The sequence below is a fragment of the Aphis gossypii genome, chromosome 2 (assembly GCF_020184175.1).
Source record: "Aphis gossypii isolate Hap1 chromosome 2, ASM2018417v2, whole genome shotgun sequence".
Classification (NCBI taxonomy): Eukaryota; Metazoa; Arthropoda; class Insecta; order Hemiptera; family Aphididae; genus Aphis; species Aphis gossypii.
The window spans coordinates 22174700-22199052 of NC_065531.1; the positions used below are offsets into that span (position 1 = coordinate 22174700).

Here is a 24353-nt window from a genome sequence, read left to right on the forward strand (position 1 = left end):
AGGTTGATCTTATATTTTTTTTTAATATTGCTTTTATTACAAGTATTATTAGTAGATATATAATTTTTATAGGTACATAATAGTAATATATATTTATATGATATTATATCAACTTATACAACTCAAATTTTAATACTATACTTCTGTGAATACTGAAAAGCAGTAAGCATATATTTTCCTTATAGATTGAAACATTTAAAGCGAAAATTAATTTTTATTCACTAAAAAAGTATACTTCTTCAAAAGTATAGTTTAACTTTCCTACATATGTAGTGGGGTAATTATAAATTAATTCATTTTTTAGTGTACTATTGTTGATATATCTATGGTTATTTTGACGACATTCATTGACAAACCAATCATAAAAATAGCGTGCTGAATATATTGCTGACCAACTATGAGGGTCATTTTTTTCCCATTCATATGCATTTTTTTCTGGATGAAATTGTAATCCCACGAAAGGATAATTTTTTGCTTCTGTTATGGATATGAATGTCAAATTATTTGAATCTTTATTGACTGTTATAGAGTTCCAAAATTGATCTAACTTCATTGATGTAAAGTTCTGTTGTGTTATACACTTTCTGTAAAAAAACAAGGTACAGTGAAAATTTTTATAATAGTCCTCATAAAAAGTTTAAGTAGAAATCATTATCAATTTTAATGCATAATTAATAAATATATATATTTAATATGTTATTGAAACTCAAGATCAATTTTTATTTTTAATTTATCTTGCTATCTTATTTACATTGATTTAGAGCTATGTAAGAATAATATTATTGCAATAATATTATAGTAATAGTAAATACCTATACTTAGTTAATATAATATTAAACAGTATACACTATAAGACATTTTAAAATTAATCCCAATGATATTAGTTGGTAGTTTGTTCAAAAATGTATCTTAATTGGGAACGCTCAAAATTACGTAATGTTCTTACGTAGCTTGACATTGTCCTTCTACATTGTGATTTAGGATCCACTTCCTCCCCCATTTGGCTTGATGACAATTTATACAGTTATATACGGTTATACCGACACCTCCTCTTTACCACTGTCGGATTACATAATAAACGTATAATCATATAAACATATATATGATAACAGTCAATTATTAACAATATTATTAAATACAAACTTGAAATTACTCTAAATTCGGTCTCAGTCTTTGAATTACGTCTATATCGTCCGGCGAGTAATAAATTGTTACCTTATAATCCACTTAACATATGTATGTACTATGTGCCTAACCGAAAGAATGAGATAAAATAGTATTAATTTAGTTACTAATTGCTAGGGTCCGGAACTTGATGGTCTAAAAATAAATATAAAAAAAATACATAAAATAACAAAAAAATGTTAAAAATAACATGGAAAAATGATATTAAGAATGTATATTCTACTGTAAAAATTGATAAATATTGTTTTGATACAAATTATAATTATTAAATATTAATTAATTAAACAAAACTATATGTTATACACGCCAATAAGTTTTTTTTGTATTAGGTAGTTTTTATAGTTGAAAAATGTACGTTAAAAATTAATAAAAATGGCACAACACAGAACTTAATACTATACAGTAGACACTATCGAACTCAAATTATATGAGAAACGGAGACATCATTAAGATATCATTATTATTCTATGCCATGAAGAAAATATACAATACCTATCTGTATTATTATAATTTATTATTGGTTAATATTTATTTTTATTTTAGCTACTCCGTCTTATTAAATTTTTTTTTAGAATGCTCGTTTCCCAAACCTCCTCCCAAAAATCTTAAATAGTTCCAGTTATATGTTTTGATTGCATATTTTGGTAGTTTTCTTTTTCCTCTTCTTTCTGATTTTTATACTCATGTATTTTTGAAATAATCTAACAGCGGTCCAAGTAAGTTATCATTATAATTTATCTATGTGATAACTAATAACTATTGTGTCAAATAGTAATATACCTATTATAACATTTTATTACGTCTATCGTCTGTTTTTGAATAAAAGCTAATGCTGGTAACATATGTATTCAAAATGAAAACTCAGGGTCATTTCGATAATTTTTTTTGTAGTCCTTAAAATTTTATGAAAAAGACCTATTTCATTAATAGTTAATACTAATATATATAATATATATATTTGTATATTAGATAATTTTCGATTAATTGTCATTGCAATCAATTATTTATGATCAATTGACTGAATACCTAGCTTATTATAGTCTTACGGTTTGTTTAAATTGAATAGTTAACATACGAATGATGGTTAGCTGTAACTGGTTCTGTAAGTAGTATATTCCGAACATCCTTTGGCATTGTTTTGAATAACACACTTTTTTCTTCCATTGATGGTATTAGATTTAGAGGTAAATTCATGTCATTAGAATTACAGTGTGTTAGAGGGTTTTTCCCATCAATGGATGCAATTAGAAGAAGTTCAAATCCTAGACAAATTCCAAGTATTGGAAAATGATCTCCATCATCATTTATCTATAAAAGAAAAATTTATAACTTATAAGATCTTTCTAAATAAATTGAAAAACATATTTAATTAAATTGATTTATAGAATTGAGTGAATATAATAAGCATTTTAATACTTTTTGAAGTGTGATGTAAAAACTAAAGACCGTTTATTTATTTACATATTATTACATTGATGGTATTTTTTCTATCTATTACCACCTTTAAGCTAGTAACAGTTTAACAATATCAAAAATGTATAATCACAATATTTTTGCTATAAGCGTTTAAAGTTAGAATTTTGTAAACATTTGTTTACGAGTACTTACATTAGGAAAATCACAAATTATTTTACAATTATTTATTTTTATTAATTCATAAACAATTTTTTTTTATACTTATAAGTTATATGATTTGAAGATTTAATATAAGGTTCTTTATATGTTTTGTAATTATTATTAAAAAAAAAAAAATGTCTACCAAAAAGTTAAATTAATTTTTTGTGACTATTTAACATCATAGGCCGTATAATAATTATTTCACCTTAAACAGTTTCTGGTTTTTAATAGTTTAAAAAATAATAATAAAATATGTAGGTACATAATATAATATAAAAATCGATGTTCGTGGCTTAATTATGTGTCATGAATTATAATATTATACCATTTTCAACAAACACGTCTTAATAAAATATTTTATTTTTCAATAATATATTTATAAAAATGTATTATTTTTTAATAAAAAGTTTAGAAGTAGTAATATTTATTATTTTTAATGCATTAATATAAAGATTTGTAGTTTAGGGAAATGCCTACATTTCATCAGCCGCATACATTACAACCAAAGTTGGAGCATGGCTATATTGTGACACCATTCTTTAGCAATTACTCATTATTTACTATTTACTTTATTAGAATGTAATGATAATTTTATTTAACAAGTTGTTACTATATTAGCAATACCATTGATTATAGAATAAAATTGTCTATTCTATAATCAATAACAATACTAATTGGGGTAACAGAGACAATACGTTTTTATTCAAACATGTGCTACATGGAAAAATATCCACACTTTGTCAAATAATGAGATTTAATGAACTTTGCTATTTTAAAAATAAAGATATTAAAGTGTTTGTGAAGTCCTATAAGACTAAAATTTATTTTCAGTATTTATAATAGGTGGATATCTAAATAATAATAATTTCTAGATTAATTTCTAATCTTTTTTTGGCTCTATTTAACATACATTTATAAATCAGTCCAATTCGACCTGAAAAATGTGCCATTTATCTTTTAAATATAAAAAATAAAATTAATTAAAATAAATCCACTTGTTCTTAATCGATTTTAATACAAAGTCGTTTTTTTATCTTTGAATATTCATCTTTCATATGGCGATCTTTGAAGTATTTTTATATTATTTTTGCTGTAAGTACGGCTTATTGTGCAACGTGCAACGTAAGTATAATAAACATGAATCGTCTAAATTTTTCTTCATATTTTATTAATATTTATAGAGTCTAAATTAAATATTAAATTATAAATTATTTTACCTGTTTGGAAATGTGAAAAATTTCATTTGTCGATTGACTTATTCCAAAACTAATATCAAACGCACTTCCTCCTCCAGGGACCAAAATACCATTTACTTTTTTCACTACATCCCTATAAAATTTTATATTTGTTAATTAATTACCTTGAACAAAATGTAATTATTTTGTTGTTACATACTTGTAATATTCAGTAGTTCTGTTGGTAAAAACTGGTACAACTCTTCCTCCAGAAGCTTCAATTGCTTTAACATAAGATGCAGCTATATACGAGTAATTAGATGGTTTTAAATCGTAAACACTAGACCAATAAACTTCTTGTGTTAGTATTCCAATCACTGGTCTTTCATTACAAATGGTTAGTTGTGTAACAAAACTCAAAATTAGAATAAGAAAAACTGGTTTATACATATTGATATCAATGTTAACTGAACTAAATTTAAATGTTAACAATGTTGCAGCTACCAGCACTTACCAATGTAGAATACACATATTGTGTTTAAGCATACAATGTAATATAATTTTATAAACAATTAAAATGTGTATTATACTTTGTTGCACTCTGTGTTATGTAATCAGTTGATTAAATTAACATTATAATATATTTATGTATATAGTTTAACCTTAGGACTCTGTATCGGACGCAGGTCTGTAATCTTTTGATGTTCCTCATCTCACCTCGTATATAACATTGTCTCAAACTCTCGATATCATTTAGTAATAATTTATAATACTATATATTTACTAAAATATTTCCAAACTTATACGTTATTAACTGGGTTTGTAAATCAAATATATGTAATACACCACGTATCACATATTTATAGGTATTATAGCTATTAGCTAGGTATGTAAAAATGTATTAAAAATAGTATAAATATTAACTGATTTGGAAAACGATGTAGCTATTATTCTGTAATGAATTTGTTTTATTTAAACATATTTTTAGTGGCACCCAACTAAAACAAAAACCAATAAGAACAGAGAACACCATAAACTGAACTTATAATATGTGAATATGACTTAAATGTACTAAATATCACGAAAATTTCTAATTTAGCATCCACGGCGTATACATTAAATTATAAAATAAAATTACTTAAATGACTCAAAATTTAAACGCTGTTAATATGAATCACAAATTTTACTTATAAAAAAGAGATTTATTGACATATTCGAATCAAGTTAAGAGTTTGTATTTATTTTTTTAATATAATCTTCAATTTTTATTTCTCATTAATCTTAATTTAATAATATTTTAGGAAGTTTTTGGGAGTTATGGTTCATTCATACTCGAAATTTTAAAATAAACATATACTACTCTATACTTCTATACTTCATTTGACATTTACCGAATTTTATAAAAATATATTCAGGGTGAGTTTTAATAGAACGATTGATTAAAATTCGAAAAAATATATTTTCATTATTTGTGTTTTTTGTAATAGAGCGATTGCTTTAGCTCATAACTTAGGGGTAATGTAGGTACTTCATCTTCATGTACTTGCATTTGAAATGTAGTTTTGTAATAAAGAAGGTAAAAATATGAATACGTTTCTACACGAATGTGATTATAAGATGGGCATTCTAGCACATACTGGAATAATTATATTACAGAATGATACAGAAAATCTTCAGAGACTCGTAAGATGAGGTTAGAGTGTTAGACGCGTAATCGTATTGATAATAATTTAATTGACATAGGTTCAGGGTTTCTTAAAAAACATCTAAAATACTATATTAGTTTAATTTGACGATAATTGGAATAAGAATTAAGAATACAGAATACAGAATAAATTAAATGTTTATAAAGCTACAGAATAGATTAAATAAATTATAGGTATACCTAACCTTATTATAACCTTATGCAGAAAACAAATCTTCCCATACCGAAAAATATCGCCAAAGTTGGTGATGTAACAGTTCCGGTTTTCGTTCAGTAGTTATTAAATTAGCTGATAATCGTACCATAATCTAGCTGTTCTCAAACTGTGATCCGCGGAACCTTAGGGCTCCGCGAAACTAATCTAGGTGCTCCGCGGACCCATCTGAATTAAGTACAGATATTATTATTCGTTAAACTGTTACAAGTTACAATGTTACATTTATATTGTATAAAGTTTGTACATTAGTAATTTATTGATCTATAATTTTTTATGAGTTGTTTTAAGTAGTTTTAAGAGTAAGTTAATATAAATGATTTAATCTGCATAAATTTAGGTATAAATATGTAGGAATTTTAAGTTTTAACCTTATTTAAAATTAAAAATCTACTTTATAGTAGATATTTTGTATTTTAAGTTCTATGATAGGCGTTATATATTTATAAAATATAAAACTATTTTAAGAGGTAGAATATTATTCTATATATCTTTTATAATTTTAAATGCAATTTAAAGTTTAAACAGATTAATATCTTGATGTGTATTTTATTAATATAACAGATACTTTGTTCATAAGTGTATTAAAGCATAAATAATATCAATAATACAGTTATAAGTTTGAAATGGAATAAAGAACATACCAAACAACTAAACTATTTATAGTTATTAGACTATTGTAAAATTCATAATAGATACTTATCCATCAAAGGATATACTTGTTCAAAAACAGAAGACAAATTATTCATATAAGTAGTAGGATAGTTATAAATTAGTTCATTTTCCAGTATATTATTTTTTATATATCTGTGATTATTTTGACGACATTCATTGACAAACCAATCATAAAAATAGCGTGCTGAATGTATTGCTGACCAACTATGAGGGTCATTTGTTTTCCATTCATATGAATTTTTTTCTGGATGAAATTGTAATCCTACAAATGGATATTTTTTTGCTTCTACTATGGATATGAATGTTAAATTATTTGAATCTTTATTGACTGTTATGGAGTTCCAAAACTTATCTAACTTCATTGATGTAAAGTTCTGTGGTGTTATACAATTTCTGTAAAAAAGCAAGGTACAGTGAACATTTTTATAATAGTCCTCATAAAAAGTTAGTAGGTACATATACAAATTAACGAAATCATTATCAATTTTAATGCATAATTTATTAATATATATATATTTAATATGTTATTGAAACTCAAGATCAATTAGAAATTTTCAAGTCTTTAAAAATTTTTATTTTTAATTTATCTTCCTATCTTCTTTACATTGAATTAGACTAATTAGAGCTATGTAGGAACAAAATTATTGCAATAATATTATAGTAATAGTAAGTACCTATACGTAGTTTATATAATATTATACAGTATACACTATAAGACAAGTTCTTTTTTGTATTACAGTGACTGTAAAAAAAAAAAAAAAATTACTTTGAAATTTCTTATTAAAATGTTAAGATAAATCTTTCCATGAATATTTAATTAAATTTAGTACATAAATATAATATAATATGGTAACTCAAGATTTTTAAAGTATTTAAATTTATTTTGTCATATTTTCTGTGGTCGTATACTTATATTCAAGAAGATAAAATTTTAAAAATTTAAAAAAAATTATAACTAAGTGCTAATGTATTATTAGGTTTAAAAAAATGTATCTATTGACTGTCCGCGGTCGGTGAGTGTAATCAGCCGTTTCGACTACTCTCGCTGACTACGGATGGTTACCTCGTTGATCATAACGCGAAATTGCCAATAGTAAAAACATTATTATATTAGTGTCTTGAAAATATGTATTCAGATCTAAAATTATAATTCTGTAAGTATATCATCTAATTGATTTTAATAATACATTATTATAATTAAATTTCATGTACTATTAAAATACTTTTCATTACCTAATGCAGTGGTTTTCAACTGGTGCGCCACGAATAAATATGTATTTACCAATACTATTATCAATATTCGCCATTCGGTGATATTATATAAATAGGTGTACCGCATGGTTAAAAAGGTTGAAAACCACTGACTTAATGAATGGTTAATTATGAATGTTTCACAGTTAAATTAAAAGTATTAAATTATTAACATTATACAAAATGTAATTCATTTAATAATGTTGGTTTATATTAATATGAAATGGTATTTTTCTGTACTACTTATTAATTATTATAAAATAGATCATTGGTGTACATTTGATTTAAATTTATTTATTTCTTGTCTGATCTTTCATCATCTGGAGTACATTTGATACATTCTTAGATTTATATTTACACAATCAATCATACTATTCAATTTGAGGGGTAAAGAGCTGTTGAAATTTCCCTTTCCCCCCAAAAAAAACCACCAATGAGTATGAGTGAAACATCTCAACTATAACAATAAATTATAATATTTTAAATTTTTTTAATTGTATGATACATAAATAAAAGTAATTATAGAATTAATTCATACTTATGATGGTTAGCTGTAACTGGTTCTGTAAGTAGTATATTCCGAACATCCTTTGGCATTGTTTTGAATAACACACTTTTCTTTTCCATTGTTGGTATTAGATTTAGAGGTAAATTCACGTCATTAGAATCACAGCTTCTCAGAGGATTTTTTCCGTTAATGGATGTGACTAGAAGAAGTTCAAATCCCAGACAAATTCCAAGAATTGGAAATTGATCTCCATTATCGTTTATCTAGAAAAAAATTCATAGCCTAAGGTCTTTTGGAATGAATTTAAAAACATTGAAATTAAATAGAATTTAAATCCTAAATAAAACCTGTGTGTTAATAATTGTTAATATTTTTTGTTTGAAAAACGGACAATTTTGTTCATTAATAATAAGAAATTTTCATCATGAAAGTATTTAACTACTGATTTCTTTATTTATATTATATTATATACCTACATTTTTTGCAATGTGAAAAATTTCATTTGTCGATTGACCTATTCCAAAACTTTTATTAAACACACTTCTTCCTCCAGGGACCAAAATACCATTTACTTTTTTCACTACATCCCTATAACATTTTATATTTGTTAATTAATTACCTTGTACAAAATGTAATTATTCTATTGTTCCATACTTGTAGTATTCAGTAGTTCTGTTGGTAAAAATTGGCACAACTCGTCCTCCAGAAGCTTCAATTGCTTTAACATAAGATGCGGCTATATATGAGTAATTACGTGGTCTTATATTTTTAAAACTTGACAAATAAATTTCTTGTGTTAGTATTCCAATCACTGGTCTTTCATTACAAATGGTTAGTTTTGTAACAAAACTCAAAATTAGAATAAGAAAAACTGGTAAATACGTTTTGATTGTTAATTAGAATATGTAATAAGTTGAAAATTTTGTGGTTCAAATAAACTATAAGTTCAAAATAATTTAAAACTTATATTTTCTATTTTAGTTTAAGTATTGAATAAATGATGACAAATGATGATCTAGACAAAGAACCTTTTCTATTAATAATTTATATACTAACGATTGATTAGGGTTATTTTATCTTACTTTTTAGACCATATTTTCAATTAAAATTGTTGAATCAACATTATTATTAAAACCTTTAAATATTAAAATAATTACTTGTAATTTAAAATTACATTAATTTAGTGACCAGGCGATGTTGTATCTTAATTTTAAGCTAACCATAATAATTATACATATTAATTAGAGCTGTATCAAATTATTACATATGTTTTTTTCATTTATAATGTAACATACTTCTTTTTCTTTTTTAATTAGGACAATGTTCTAAATTAAAAATATTTATAATATAAACATTTTAACAATTTAAACTTTAAATACTTATTTTAGTTTTAATTTTATACTTATCCGAGAACAGTAGAACACCTACTATAAGCACTATAGTTTAATTTAGTACATTCTTGAAGAAAATGTAAATCATTTGATAAAAAAATTTATTATTCAGAGAAGTGAAATATTTTTTTGTAGACAAACGTAAAGAAAATAGCTAAACATTGATGTTATTGAAACTCATGTAATTGTGTAGAATGTGTAGGTATAAATTATTAGTTTTATTGAAAATATATAAAAATATAATTTTTAAATCATCCTTTGTTTATTATAGTTATAATTATTTGCATGTAAAATAATAGTATATATATTTCTTTACAATAAATCTTAAAAATAATAAATAAATAATACCCAAAAGAAGTAAAATAATATATTATTTAAAATTATAGTACTATACTATACTTATTAATATTTAAAAACCAACAATTGTTTTTATTCACTAAAAAAGTATACTTGTTCAAAAGCAGAAGACAAATTATTCATATAAGTAGTAGGATAGTTATAAATTAGTTCATTTTCCAGTATATTATTTTTTATATATCTGTGATTATTTTGACGACATTCATTAACAAACCAATCATAAAAATAGCGTGCTGAATATATTGCTGACCAACTGTGAGGGTCATTTTTTCCCACTCATAGGCATTTTTTTCTGGATGAAATTGTAATCCCACATATGGATAATTTTTTGCTTCTATTGTGGATATGAATGTCATATTATTTTTATCTTTATTTAATGATATTGAATTCCAAAATTTATCCAAATTCATCGATGTAAAGTTTTTTTTCTCCATACATTTACTGTAAAAAAAAATGATAATTACATATTATATTAAAATATGTACAGTTAAATTTGGAATAATTAATAAGTTGTGATATCTTCACATTCTAAAAATATGTAAGTAAAAATGTTAAAATATCTCGCAACATTTGATTGATAAAATTCAGAAAAATAAATTATATTATAAATATAATGATTATTATTTATAAATATATTTGTATTGTTGGTATAATACTGTTTAAACATTAGTTTGATTAAATAAATGAAAAATTGAAAAGAAACAAATAATATTGCTTATGTTTGAAAAAGTAATTGCCATTTGGCGTTGATAATCATTGAACTTAAAAAGTACTTAGGTATAAAAATTGTTTGTCTTAAATACTTAAGTCATAAAAAAACATTAATTTTTGTAGAAAATTTTAAAACATTTAACAGTATGCATAAAAATGCATTTTTTTATTAAATTGATAAATATGCAAAAAAAGGCATATTAAACTTTTTATTTTGAAACTAATTAATGTAACGTATAGAATAAATTTCTAGCTTGTTCTATATGATTTATTGATCTATAATTTGTTATGAGTTGTAAAATTGGTATTTCAAGTTTTTTGGGCTTTGTGAATTTTTTATAGTATCTCAAGAGTTCCGAAAAAAAGCTTAAGAATCGCTGCCATAGTCATAAGGTGATATGAAGGTACCTAACTAAAGATAAAGTTTAGTGTCAAATACCAATGTAAATTATTGGTGAAATTTTCAAGTATCTACGACTTATAACAAATATTTAAAATCGTTTGAGGATAAATCGTTAGCGTTATGCAATTTAGTAAAAGTTCAATAAAATTATTAGATCTCACAAATAAAGTACACCCATCATCATCTATTCATCTTAGATATTAAAAGAAACAAATTTGTATATGAAAATTATTTTTCTATTATTATTATTTAAATAAAAGATCTTTGCCTTCAAACCTAACGTTACCAAGCAATTAGAGTAAATGCTATATTTACACGGCATGTACCCACGTATACGCCCCCATATTATAATATATTATATTTATTGTTATATTATTTAATTATTCGTTTATATTGTTTACTATATTCAGTACCTACCTATCTAATCATTATGATCTAGACTTTTAGTGTTATTTCATCGATGAAAACCGCTAAATGCTGGAACTATCGCATAATTTATGTAGTATAATATAAACAAAAATTGACTCTACTCAAATACCTACTTTAAAATGGTAAAATGACTACAGTCTTAATTTACTATAGTGTCAAAAATCAGTTCCCCCAAAACTAAAGTGTTTTCCAATTTTTCACAACCGGTACCAATAGCGCAGTATTAAGCCGACGTTGCACAGTACGAGTTGCTGACCTAACAGTGAAGCGGTGAAGAGCTACTGCCTTACTGGCGCAACTGTGCTTGTATACTTGCACTAGAGTAGCTCAACTCGCCTCACCCGGCTACACAAGTGTGGGCTGATGACGTGACACCATAGTCCGTAGTCGCATTCTAACTGCTTGTGGCGAAAGGCGTATATAAAAACAACAGTAAAAAAAGATGTTTTAGTAAATGGGAAGCGAGTCACTGACCGACTCGCACACGACAGTGACTCGAATGATGAGGTCACACGAGGATGCGAGTAGCTGCACAACAGTAACACTCACGATTTAAGATATGATACTTAGGTATATTTCTTAAACCGTATAGTTGGTGGTCATACTCTAAACTATTTGATTTAGCCGAATCCAGCGAATGGCAATTGTTGCTTTGAAAACCGTGACAGTAAATGTTTCCGTTTTTGTTAATTATTTAAAGTTATAAAAAATGATAACTAACGAAATTCATATTTTCTCAACAATAATTTCAATTCAACGAAAACCATATCGGCTTTTTATTTCAATTTCAGGTGAAATTACTGAAATCGATAAATGATAAGTGATAATAATATTGAGTATTGGCAACATAGACCTTTTATTTTTACTAACTTAGAGCACGGTCGTAGGTAACTAAAAGTTTAGTAAAAGGTCTTGATTTACAATATTGGGTGATATAAAATAATTGTCCACCAAAAAATGTGCCGCAATCTAGTATATTAAAGCAATTGATTGTAATTCGGTTACCACTACCACTTTTGATATCTTATCTTTAATATGATAAATACAATCACAGAACAATGCATGTCCATTACTCCATTCCTTATTTTGAATAAGTTAACAGTTTAGTGTTTACAATTTACGGTTGTCATTATTATTTAAATACTTGTTACTTGTTGATTGTAGTACACTAGTACCCCTAGGGCCTAGACATTTAATAATTAGTTGTTAAAGAATATTGGTTTATACTTAATAGTATTTCAGTCAAAAATTTAAGTATTGTCACAAATTCTAATTTCAATGTTCATTCTGTTTTTTTTTTCTATCAAACGAAGTTGATTATTAATTAACTAAACAGTCTAAACAATTGTATATTAAACTTTTTGTTTACTTATTAAGCATTTCACCATTAATATACTTAGCTTTGATGGATTGTGACTTATTAAAATACTTTTTGGTGATAATAAATAATGGTATACTTGTATAATTAAATTTCCATGCTATTTAGTTTTTATTTTGAATAGAAATGATGTTAAAAATGATTATTGTAAGTAGACCATAATTATATGATAAATTTATTAAATTTTATGAAAAAAAAAAAAATAATAATTTAAACATTGTTATAATGCTTTTACAATAGCTTATATAGTATTTATATTTATATAAACTGTGTAATTTTGTAATCCGGGTATGTAAAAGTCTTGTATATCAGTCAACTTATCTAGTTTTTTTATGTGGAACCTATAATAGGTATATGGCTATGTCTTATAGTTTAGTTTACCAATAACAATATCAATAATATTACTAAATGCATACTTAATAGTTAATACTGCTATCCTAAATTATCAATGACTAATGCGTCTACTTTATGTTATACACTAACTTGGTATTGTTAAATTGTAAGACCTTGTGAAATGATTTCTTCATGGAAAAATGTGAAGTACCTAGTATAAATAGTAAAAATAATAGTATCATACCATCTGAACAACTTATATTATATTTTTCAAATTATTAAATTTATGATATTTTAGTAATTGTTAAACTAATAATCAGATGTGTAACTAACTAAGGAGAAGCTTACAAAATTGTGAAGTTTGGCTGAATTAGTCAATTGTTTTATACTAAAGTAGAAGGCCTCAGTGTTGATAACAAATAAAGAAAATAACAATTTAATTGTTTAAAAAAATGTACTTACTCGTTGAAATACAAATGATTACACACACAATTATGTAACTAGCAAATGTTAAACAATCAAACATTATTTAGCTGATGATAATTTTAATAATTCTATTTAATAAGTTAAAGAAAATGGGATTATGGCATAATAATTTTAAATACCTACTTTAGTTTTATACTTAGGTACAAAACAGTAGACAAAAAAAAAATCAAATTTACCAATATATTTTACTATTATGTCAGATTTTATTAAACATTAGTTCTATTTAAAAATACTAGGTAATAAATAATAACTAACTAAAATCATATTTATCTTAAGTAATATTTAAATAATTATAGATTTAATTTTTGTTTTATTTATATATTATATTTATATTTTATACCTACTTCTGTTTTGAAAGTAGTTTTTCATGGGAAGTTCAGGAAAGTTATAATATGTGAAATCAACAAATTAATATTGGAAATTATTTTTCAACCAAATTTGCGTTCATAAATCAACTTTGAATGAATAAGAACTTAGGTACTAATAATTATTCTGAACATTGAAGGATAGAATTATGTTCAGTAAATTAGGATAAACCGTTCCATCCATCATTCATACTAAAAATACAGTTAGAAGTGGTAACTGATTTGGTTAAGCTATTTGAGCACCACATTAAATACAGACAAAATCATGTATGTTAAAAGACAATTCAAACTAAAAAAAAATTCAATAATATATCATTGGCACATATGACTGAAAACTTTTTAACTGCCATTTCCTATGCTATTAGGTATCAATAACTTTATTTGACTAATCAAATTTTTATTTATTTACACTATATTTGACTAAATTATTATTAAACCAGTCCTTTGTATAAAGTCTGATATTGAAAGTCAATTGTAAATATTAAGTAACAAATTTATTTATTATGTATCTTTTTCAATAATTCAACTGCAATCAGATCAGATTTCAAATTGTCAAGTTTAAAACAATATATTGATAAGAATTAATTATTATTAATGAATATATTATTTTTATTTAATAATTTAATACCTACCAAATTTTAATTATTTTTAGGTATCTATTACAAATTATTTAATTTAAAAATATAATAATATTCAAAATGAAAAAGGAGGGAAATCAATATGTGCCATTGCATCATTTTGAAATATTTTGCTATACTGTTATATGGGCTTCAGGCATACTTTATGCTGCTTATAATTTATTAGATGTTAGCTCAAGTAAGAACCTTATGAAAAATATTGATTTTTTTGTTTAGTTTTAAATAAAAAAATAAACATAATTTTTTTTTTTACATAAGGTTTAAAGAATTCAGAGGTACCTGACTTAGTACCTGGATGGTCATGGCTTGGTAGAAGAAAAGATACTTGCCCAGAATGGAGAATATGGACTACATTTCTTATATACTCATTAGGTCCATGGGTTATTTTACATTCATCAATTTTATTAATAATACAACATTATTTTTCAAAGGTATTTTGTTCTTAATAGTTTAATGTCTTATAAAGAATTAGTACTTGTCATAGATATTAATAATTTTGTTATTGTTTTATATAGATATCAACAATTCGTGATATATGGTTTATTACTGTTACAAGCTTATGTACTGCTTATAATTTTGGATTATTATCAGTCTTAATATTTTTTGGCTTAACTTTGATTTATTACTGTTTATTATTATTTGGTAATCAAATTTCTATTTGGATTACAAGCATATTACTATTAGGAGTTTGGTCATATAATGATTCTTTATTTGTAAGTAAGAGAATTAAAAATTGTTAATTATACATTTATATTATATACCTATTATTAATTATATGGTTTTAGACTATTATTGATCCTAGTTCAGATGGAGAGATTGCATATTTATTACTTTTGACGTTATACTGGCATCAACTACGTTGTATAAGTTTTTCACTTGGTTCATTGGATAAAACTAAAAGTAAAATTTTGCCAAATTGTTTACACTTTTTAGCATATACATTTTACTTACCGTGTTTTTTCTTTGGACCAATAATTATTTACAAAAAAATTAATGTAATTTCATATAAAAAATTGATTATTTTAATTCCTTCAATATTTTCTTTTATTACAACAGGATACAACTACAAATACTACCACAAAATCATTATGTCAACGTTTAAGTAAACTCATAATAAATTTGATTAGATACTTTTTCTGGATGTTTTTTGTTGAGTTTATATTACATTTTGTTTACATTAATATGTTTTTACAAAATATTAAAGTATGTTTTGTTTATTTAATCATAAAGTTATATATTTATTTTTAATGATTTTATTATTATTTTTTAGGTATTTAAACATTTCGGAATCTCAGCACTTGGTGGGTTTGGTTTTGGAATGGGACAATTTTTTTTTATTAAGTACACATTCATCTATGGTACTGTGATTACAATTGCAAAATTTGATGAATATTTTGATCCACCCAAGCCACCAAAATGCATTTCACGGATTTATTTATATTCTGATATGTGGAGAAGTTTTGATCGAGGACTTTACAACTTCTTAAAAGAGTAAGTTAATATAAATGATTTAATCTGCATAAATTTAGGTATAAATATGTAGGAATTTTAAGTTTTAACCTTATTTAAAATTAAAAATCTACTTTATAGTAGATATTTTGTATTTTAAGTTCTATGATAGGCGTTATATATTTATAAAATATAAAACTATTTTAAGAGGTAGAATTTAATTCTATATATCTTTTATAATTTTAAATGCAATTTAAACAGATTAATATCTTGATGTGTATTTTATTAATATAACAGATACTTTGTTCATAAGTGTATTAAAGCATAAATAATATTAATAATACAGTTATAAGTTTGAAATGGAATAAAGAACATACTAAACAACTAAACTATTTATAGTTATTAGACTATTGTAAAATTCATAATAGACACTTATCCATCAAAAAGATATACTTGTTCAAAAGCAGAAGACAAATTATTCATATAAGTAGTAGGATAGTTATAAATTAGTTCATTTTCCAGTATATTATTTTTTATATATCTGTGATTATTTTGACGACATTCATTGACAAACCAATCATAAAAATAGCGTGCTGAATGTATTGCTGACCAACTATGAGGGTTATTTCTTTTCCATTCATATGAATTTTTTTCTGGATGAAATTGTAATCCTACAAATGGATATTTTTTTGCTTCTACTATGGATATGAATGTTAAATTATTTGAATCTTTATTGACTGTTATGGAGTTCCAAAACTTATCTAACTTCATTGATGTAAAGTTCTGTGGTGTTAAACAATTTCTGTAAAAAAACAAGGTACAGTGAAAATTTTTATAATAGTCCTCATAAAAAGTTAGTAGGTACATTTACAAATTAACAAAATCATTATCAACTTTAATGCATAATTTATTAATATATATATTTAATATGTTATTGAAACTCAAGATCAATTAGAAATTTTTATTTTTAATTTATCTTCCTATCTTCTTTACATTGAATTAGAGCTATGTAGGAACAAAATTATTGCAATAATATTATAGTAATAGTAAGTACCTATACTTAGTTTATATAATATTATACAGTATACACTATAAGACAAGTTCTTTTTTGTAATACAGTGATTGTAAAAAAAAAAAAAATTACTTTGAAATTTTTTATTAAAATGTAAAGATAAATCTTTCCATTAATATTTAATTAAATTTAGTACATAAATATAATATAATATGGTAACTCAAGATTTTTAAAGTATTTAAATTTATTTTGTCATATTTTCTGTGGTCGTATACTTATATTCAAGAAGATAAAATTTTAAAAATTTAAAAAAAATTATAACTAATTGCTAATGTATTATTAGGTTTAAAAAAATGTATCTATTGACTGTCTGCGGTCGGTGAGTGTAATCAGCCGTTTCGACTACTCTCGCTGACTGCGGATGGTTACCTTGTTGATCATAACGCGAAATTGCCAATAGTAAAAACATTATTATATTAGTGTTTTGAAAATATGTATTCAGATCTAAAATTATAATTCTGTAAGTATATCATCTAATTGATTTTAATAATACATTATTATAATTAAATTTCATGTACTATTAAAATACTTTTCATTACCTAATGCAGTGGTTTTCAACTGGTGCGCCACGAATAAATATGTATTTGCCAATATTATTATCAATATTCGCCATTCGGTGATATTATATAAATAGGTGTACCGCATGGTTAAAAAGGTTGAAAACCACTGACTTAATGAATGGTTAATTATGAATGTTTCACAGTTAAATTAAAAGTATTAAATTATTAACATTATACAAAATGTAATTTATTTAATAATGTTGATTTATATTAATATGAAATGGTATTTTCTGTACTACTTATTAATTATTATAAAATAGATCATTGGTGTACATTTGATTTAAATTTATTTATTTCTTGTCTGGTCTTTCATCATCTGGAGTACATTTGATACATTCTTAGATTTATAATTACACAATCAATCATACAATTCAATTTGAGGGGTAAAGAGCTATTGAAATTTCCCTTTCCCCCCAAAAAAAACCACCAATGAGTATGATTGAAACATCTCAACTATAACAATAAATTATAATATTTAAAATTTTTTTAATTGTATTATACATAAATAAAAGTTATTATAGAATTAATTCATACTTATGATGGTTAGCTGTAACTGGTTCTGTAAGTAGTATATTCCGAACATCCTTTGGCATTGTTTTGAATAACACACTTTTCTGTTCCATTGTTGGTATTAGATTTAGAGGTAAATTCATGTCATTAGAATCACAGCTTTTCAGAGGATTTTTTCCGTCAATGGATGTGACTAGAAGAAGTTCAAATCCCAGACAAATTCCAAGAATTGGAAATTGATCTCCATTATCGTTTATCTAGAAAAAAATTCATAGCCTAAGGTCTTTTGGAATGAATTTAAAAACATTGAAATTAAATAGAATTTAAATCCTAAATAAAACCTGTGTGTTAATAATTGTTAATATTTTTTGTTTGAAAAACAGACAATTTTGTTCATTAATAATAAGAAATTTTCATCATGAAAGTATTTAACTACTGATTTCTTTATTTATATTATATTATATACCTACATTTTTTGCAATGTGAAAAATTTCATTTGTCGATTGACTTATTCCAAAACTTATATTAAACTCACTTCCTCCTCCAGGGACCAAAATACCATTTACTTTTTTCACTACATCCCTATAACATTTTATATTTGTTAATTAATTACCTTGTACAAAATGTAATTATTCTATTGTTCCATACTTGTAATATTCAGTAGTTCTGTTGGTAAAAACTGGTACAACTCGTCCTCCAGAAGCTTCAATTGCTTTAACATAAGATGCGGCTATATATGAGTAATTAGGTGGTCTTATATTTTTAAAACTTGTCCAATAAATTTCTTGTGTTAGTATTCCAATCACTGGTCTTTCATTACAAATGGTTAGTTTTGTAACAAAACTCAAAATTAGAATAAGAAAAACTGGTAAATACATTTTGATTGTTAATTAGAATATGTAATAAGTTGAAAATTTTGTGGTTCAAATAAACTATAAGTTCAAAATAATTTAAAACTTATATTTTCTATTTTAGTTTAAGTATTGAAAAAATGATGACAAATTATGAACTAGACAAAGAGCCTTTTCTATTAATAATTTATTTACTGACGATTGATTAGGGTTATTTTATCTTACTTTTTAGACCATATTTTCAATTAAAATAGTTGAATCAACATTATTATTAAAACCTTTAAATATTAAAATAATTACTTGTAATTTAAAATTACATTAATTTAGTGATCAGGCGATGTTGTATCTTAATTTTAAGCTAACCATAATAACTATACATATTAATTAGAGCTGTATCAAATTATTACATATATTTTTTTCATTTATAATGTAACATACTTCTTTTTCTTTTTTAATTAGGACAATGTTCTAAATTAAAAATATTTATAATATAAACATTTTAACAATATAAACTTTAAATACTTATTTTAGTTTTAATTTTATTCTTATCCGAGAACAGTAGAACACCTACTATAAGCACTATAGCTTTATTTAGTACATTCTTGAAGAAAATGTAAATCATTTGATAAAAAAATTTATTATTCAGAGAAGTGAAATATTTTTTGGTAGACAAACCTAAAGAAAATAGCTAAACATTGATGTTATTGAAACTCATGTAATTGTGTAGAATGTGTAGGTATAAATTATTAGTTTTATTGAAAATATATAAAAATATAATTTTTAAATCATCCTTTGTTTATTATAGTTATAATTATTTGCATGTAAAATAATTGTATATATATTTCTTTACAATAAATCTTAAAAATAATAAATAAATAATACCCAAAAGAAGTAAAATAATATATTATTTAAAATTATAGTACTATACTATTCTTATTGATATTTAAAAACCAATAATTGTTTTTATTCACTAAAAAAGTATACTTCTTCAAAAGTATAGTGTAATTTTCCTACATATGTAGTAGGGTAATTATAAATTAATTCTTTTTCTAGTGTACTATTTTTCATATATCTATGGTTATTTTGACGACATTCATTAACAAACCAATCATAAAAATAGCGTGCTGAATATATTGCTGACCAACTGTGAGGGTCATTTTTTTCCCACTCATAGGCATTTTTTTCTGGATGAAATTGTAATCCCACAAATGGATAATTTTTTGCTTCTATTGTGGATATGAATGTCATATTATTTTTATCTTTATTTAATGATATTGAATTCCAAAATTTATCCAAATTCATCGATGTAAAGTTTTTTTTCTCCATACATTTACTGTAAAAAAAAAATGATAATTACATACTATATTAAAATATGTACAGTTAAATTTGGAATAATAAATAAGTTGTGATATCTTCACATTCTAAAAATATGTAAGTAAAAATATTAAAATATCTCGCAACATTTGATTGATAAAATTTAGAAAAATAAATTATGTTATAAATATAATGATTATTATTTATAAATATATTTGTATTGTTGGTATAATACTGTTTAAACATTAGTTTGATTAAATAAATGAAAAATTGAAAAGAAACAAATAATATTGCTTATGTTTGAAAAAGTAATTGCCATTTGGCGTTGATAATCATTGAACTTAAAAAAAATACTTATAAAAATTGTTTGTCTTAAATACTTAAGTCATAAAAAAACATTAATTTTTGTAGAAAATTTTAAAACATTTAACAGTATGCATAAAAATGCATTTTTTTATTAAATTGATAAATATGCAAAAAAAGGCATATTAAACTTTTTATTTTGAAACTAATTAATGTAATGTATAGAATAAATTTCTAGCTTGTTCTACTATAAATTGAGAGTTTTCATTGAATTATACTACTTACAAACTTATTTGAATAATGAGTTATGAGTTATCTGTTATAACCTACAAATTTATCATAGAAATGTTCCTAATGTAATAATTGATTTTTTGCATTGTTTAAATATATCAAAATAAACTAATCAATTAATTATTAATACATACATATGATGGTTTGCTGTGACTGGTTTTGTTAGTAATATGTTTCGAATATCTTTAGGCATGTTGCTAAATAAAACACTTTTTTCTTCCATTTCTGGTACTAATGTTAAAGGTAAGTTTAAATTTTGAGCACTACATTTTGAAAATGGAAATTTCCCATTTATAGATGCCATTAAAAGAAGTTCAAATCCTAGACAAATTCCAAGAATTGGAAAATGATCATTTATATTGTTTATCTGAAAAAAAATTTTATCAAATGTTAGACAAAAACTATTTTGATCCAGAAAAATTGTATTTATAAATTGATGTTTATTTCCATAATAATGTTACATATATTATTTACATGTTTTGCAATGTGAAAAATTTCATTTGTCGATTGACTTATTCCAAAACTAATATTAAACGCACTTCCTCCTCCTGGGATTAGAATGCCATTAACTTTTCTTACTATATTGCTATAACATATTATAGTTAATTGTTAATTGTGTTGTATGGAATGTATGTAATTTATTCTGTTGTTACATACATGTAATATTCAGTAGTTCTGTTGGTAAAAACTGGTACAACTCTTCCTCCAGAAGCTTCAATTGCTTTAACATAAGATGCGGCTATATACGAGTAATTAGATGGTTTTAAATTGTTAAAACTAGACCAATAAACTTCTTGTGTTAGTATTCCAATCACTGGTCTTTCATTACAAATGGTTTGTTTTGTAACAAAACTCAAAATTAGAATAAGAAAAACTGGTATATACATTTTGTTACCAGTTTTACCTGAACTAAATTGAAATATTAACAATGATACAAGCTACCATCACTTACTAAAGAAGAATAAATATTTTTTATTTATATTATTATTAATTTTCTAAACAAACAATTATAATTTATATATTATACTAAACTAAGTAGTTTATTAGTTGAATAAACATTTTTGAATGTATATTTAATCTGAGAATGATACAGTGCTTTGCCATGATCCTTTATCTTTAGATATTCCCACTGTAACTTATATGTAAAAAGTGTGTAGATTAATTTTAATAATGATTGGAAAGTGATTTTTGAATTCCAAGATTCAATAATTATAATACTAATCACCAATTACATAAAACAATATTGTCTAACTCAAGTGCACTTCAAGTCATTTTTTTTTTAATATTAAAATAAGTTTAATGTTTATTTATACATTTTGAATGATAAGACAAGTTTTTATTATTATTAGATATTGAGAAAAGAGGTTATTAAGTTTATTAAATAATATATTTTTATTAAATTTATTTTACTAAGTAAGTAATTAGTACTTAGTAGATATTAAATATAAATGAATAAAAGTATAAAATTTGAGTATTATTTTCAAATAAAATTTAATAATATGGAAAGAATTAATATAAATGTATATTTTTTCTTTTGTACTTATATTTATATTGTTATTTTACAGGTATATATATAGACCATCTGGATATGATTCAGAAAATGTTAGTCTTGGTACCAAATTAACTAGGTCATTTATGTGTTTTGCATTTATTTTCATTTGGCACGGATTATCATGGGAAGTTTTCTTATGGACTCTATTCAACTTCATAGGCATTACATTGGAAACCCTTGCAAGAGTTTTTGGAAAAACGCCTTACTATTTACATTATGTTAAAGTAATTAAAATTATTTATTTCAAAGGTTTTAACTATAAGTCTAATGGAATTAGGAGTTTTAAAATAGATTAGGTGGTGAATATGTTTATTTATTTTTTTTTGATTCTATTGGTCAGTATAAATATTAATACATAGAAATTGTACTTATGTAAATTTGTTGATGCTCACAATATTAAGTAATTTTAATACTATTTATCATATAACTACAAAGTGTTATATTATACTAAACATTTTGGAAAGGGTTAATTAAAAAACAATATCTATGAATATAAATTTTAAAATAATAGGTATATAGATCAGTCAATATTATCCATAACTATTTTGTATTATATGATTATAGTGCAATCTAAGTGACCCTAATGAAAGGAGGTTTTTAGCATTTATTACCAGTCCTTTAACAATGTTGTCGGCCATTTCAAACTTCTTTTTTTTTGGTGGTATTGATGCTGGATTAAGTTTTTTTGAAGCAATATTTTTACTAAGTGAGTAATATTTATCATCAATTTAACAATATTATATTGATTCATTTAATATTTTATTTTTAGATACATGGATTGAAAACATTATTATTATCATAATATTTTATTCAATGTGTCAAGTATCTATAGAATTCAACCATTATAAAAAATCAAAACAACAATAAATTATACATACATAATATCTCTTAAATAAGGTACATATTTTATTCAATTAACACAAAGTATTAAATTTAAAATAAATATTAATTGGTACAATTTTATTTATATAATAAATGTACTATTTAATATAGTTCCTATATTTTATATTGTAATATTGTAAATGCAATGGCCAATGATTTAATAAATTAGTCTGTAGCCTACGTATGTATGTTGTAAAATTACAAACAAATTAGTTATTAACACTAAGTATTAGAAACAAAACTCTAATTTATTAAGTATTATATTTTTATTACTATTAATTAAATATAACAATGATTACATATATCTCATTAGTAATTATATTTACAGATTCAAAATTCAAATACTTATAACAATAATTACGTATTTTAAAAAAAATATTTAGTTATGGTAATTTTATGAATGTATTTGTAATTTCCTGTAAGTGCCTACCCAAAATTAATAGTATAAATTTTTTAAGTATTGCATCATTATGTTTTAGTTTTAATAACCTTATTATCATACCTACAAGTGTATTTAAAATTAAGAAACAAGTATTGTTAAGTATTGATTATATAACATTTTAGTGATGTGGACTGCTATTTTATATTTTGTGTTGTATGTTTATTTTTTAGTGTATTTATCCTAACTATAAGTCTTAAGTGTTGATTAGTAAATTTTAAACTTAATATTGTTCACAGACTTAATAAAACAATTTTCAGTAAAGTCTATATTCCTCATCTGTTAATTTTTCCCCTATCAAAAGAAAAA

At 23.7% G+C, this 24353-nt stretch overlaps 4 protein-coding genes and 1 pseudogene across 4 annotated transcripts; 1 reads left to right on the top strand and 4 right to left on the bottom strand.

Moving 5' to 3' along the window:
* Positions 1-194: 194 nt before the first annotated feature.
* LOC114124327 (gamma-glutamyl hydrolase B-like) lies at positions 195-5101 on the bottom strand. Its single transcript, XM_050201777.1, has 4 exons — positions 4198-5101; positions 4020-4131; positions 2261-2493; positions 195-584 (listed from the first exon to the last, which is right to left on the bottom strand). The coding sequence occupies exons 1-4, from the start codon at positions 4425-4427 to the stop codon at positions 215-217; spliced, it is 945 nt and encodes a 314-aa protein (XP_050057734.1). The 5' UTR covers positions 4428-5101; the 3' UTR covers positions 195-214.
* Positions 5102-6431: 1330 nt separating this feature from the next.
* On the bottom strand, positions 6432-9211 carry LOC114124325 (gamma-glutamyl hydrolase-like; the record flags this gene model as incomplete). Its single annotated transcript, XM_027987545.2, has 4 exons — positions 6432-6964; positions 8361-8593; positions 8807-8918; positions 8985-9211. Coding segments are annotated over 4 exons (954 nt in total), but the record flags the coding sequence as incomplete, so codon positions are not given.
* A 939-nt stretch (positions 9212-10150) lies between these two features.
* LOC114124339 (gamma-glutamyl hydrolase A-like) lies at positions 10151-22341 on the bottom strand (annotated as a pseudogene).
* On the top strand, positions 12705-23774 carry LOC114124337 (protein-cysteine N-palmitoyltransferase Rasp). The gene is made up of 10 exons (XM_027987564.2): positions 12705-13146; positions 14836-14999; positions 15080-15252; positions 15337-15534; positions 15607-15816; positions 15878-16024; positions 16092-16312; positions 22737-22947; positions 23288-23429; positions 23493-23774. Exons 2-10 carry the CDS (start codon positions 14882-14884, stop codon positions 23588-23590), a joined length of 1518 nt encoding a protein of 505 aa, XP_027843365.1. The 5' UTR covers positions 12705-13146; positions 14836-14881; the 3' UTR covers positions 23591-23774.
* Positions 16539-20196, bottom strand: LOC114124338 (gamma-glutamyl hydrolase-like). Its single transcript, XM_027987565.2, has 4 exons — positions 19061-20196; positions 18883-18994; positions 18437-18669; positions 16539-17072 (listed from the first exon to the last, which is right to left on the bottom strand). Exons 1-4 carry the CDS (start codon positions 19288-19290, stop codon positions 16703-16705), a joined length of 945 nt encoding a protein of 314 aa, XP_027843366.2. The 5' UTR covers positions 19291-20196; the 3' UTR covers positions 16539-16702.
* Positions 23775-24353: the final 579 nt, after the last annotated feature.

What these genes read in the sequence shown, in the direction of transcription:
- LOC114124327 (XM_050201777.1), bottom strand. Translation starts at nt 4,427, where the DNA reads ATGTATAAACCAGTTTTTCTTATTCTAATTTTGAGTTTTGTTACACAA. An exon ending in TTTTTCACATTTCCAAACAG is followed by an intron (nt 2,494 to 4,019) that starts GTAAAATAATTT and finishes TTTCTTTTATAG; the next exon opens with ATAAATGATGATGGAGATCA. An exon ending in GTTACAGCTAACCATCATTC is followed by an intron (nt 585 to 2,260) that starts GTATGTTAACTA and finishes GTTTTTTTACAG; the next exon opens with AAAGTGTATAACACAACAGA.
- LOC114124337 (XM_027987564.2), top strand. Translation starts at nt 14,882, where the DNA reads ATGAAAAAGGAGGGAAATCAATATGTGCCATTGCATCATTTTGAAATA. An exon ending in TTATTTACAAAAAAATTAAT is followed by an intron (nt 15,817 to 15,877) that starts GTAATTTCATAT and finishes TTATTACAACAG; the next exon opens with GATACAACTACAAATACTAC. An exon ending in CTTTACAACTTCTTAAAAGA is followed by an intron (nt 16,313 to 22,736) that starts GTAAGTTAATAT and finishes GTTATTTTACAG; the next exon opens with GTATATATATAGACCATCTG.
- LOC114124338 (XM_027987565.2), bottom strand. Translation starts at nt 19,290, where the DNA reads ATGTATTTACCAGTTTTTCTTATTCTAATTTTGAGTTTTGTTACAAAA. An exon ending in AGAACTACTGAATATTACAA is followed by an intron (nt 18,995 to 19,060) that starts GTATGGAACAAT and finishes AAAATGTTATAG; the next exon opens with GGATGTAGTGAAAAAAGTAA. An exon ending in GTTACAGCTAACCATCATAA is followed by an intron (nt 17,073 to 18,436) that starts GTATGAATTAAT and finishes GTTTTTTTACAG; the next exon opens with AAATTGTTTAACACCACAGA.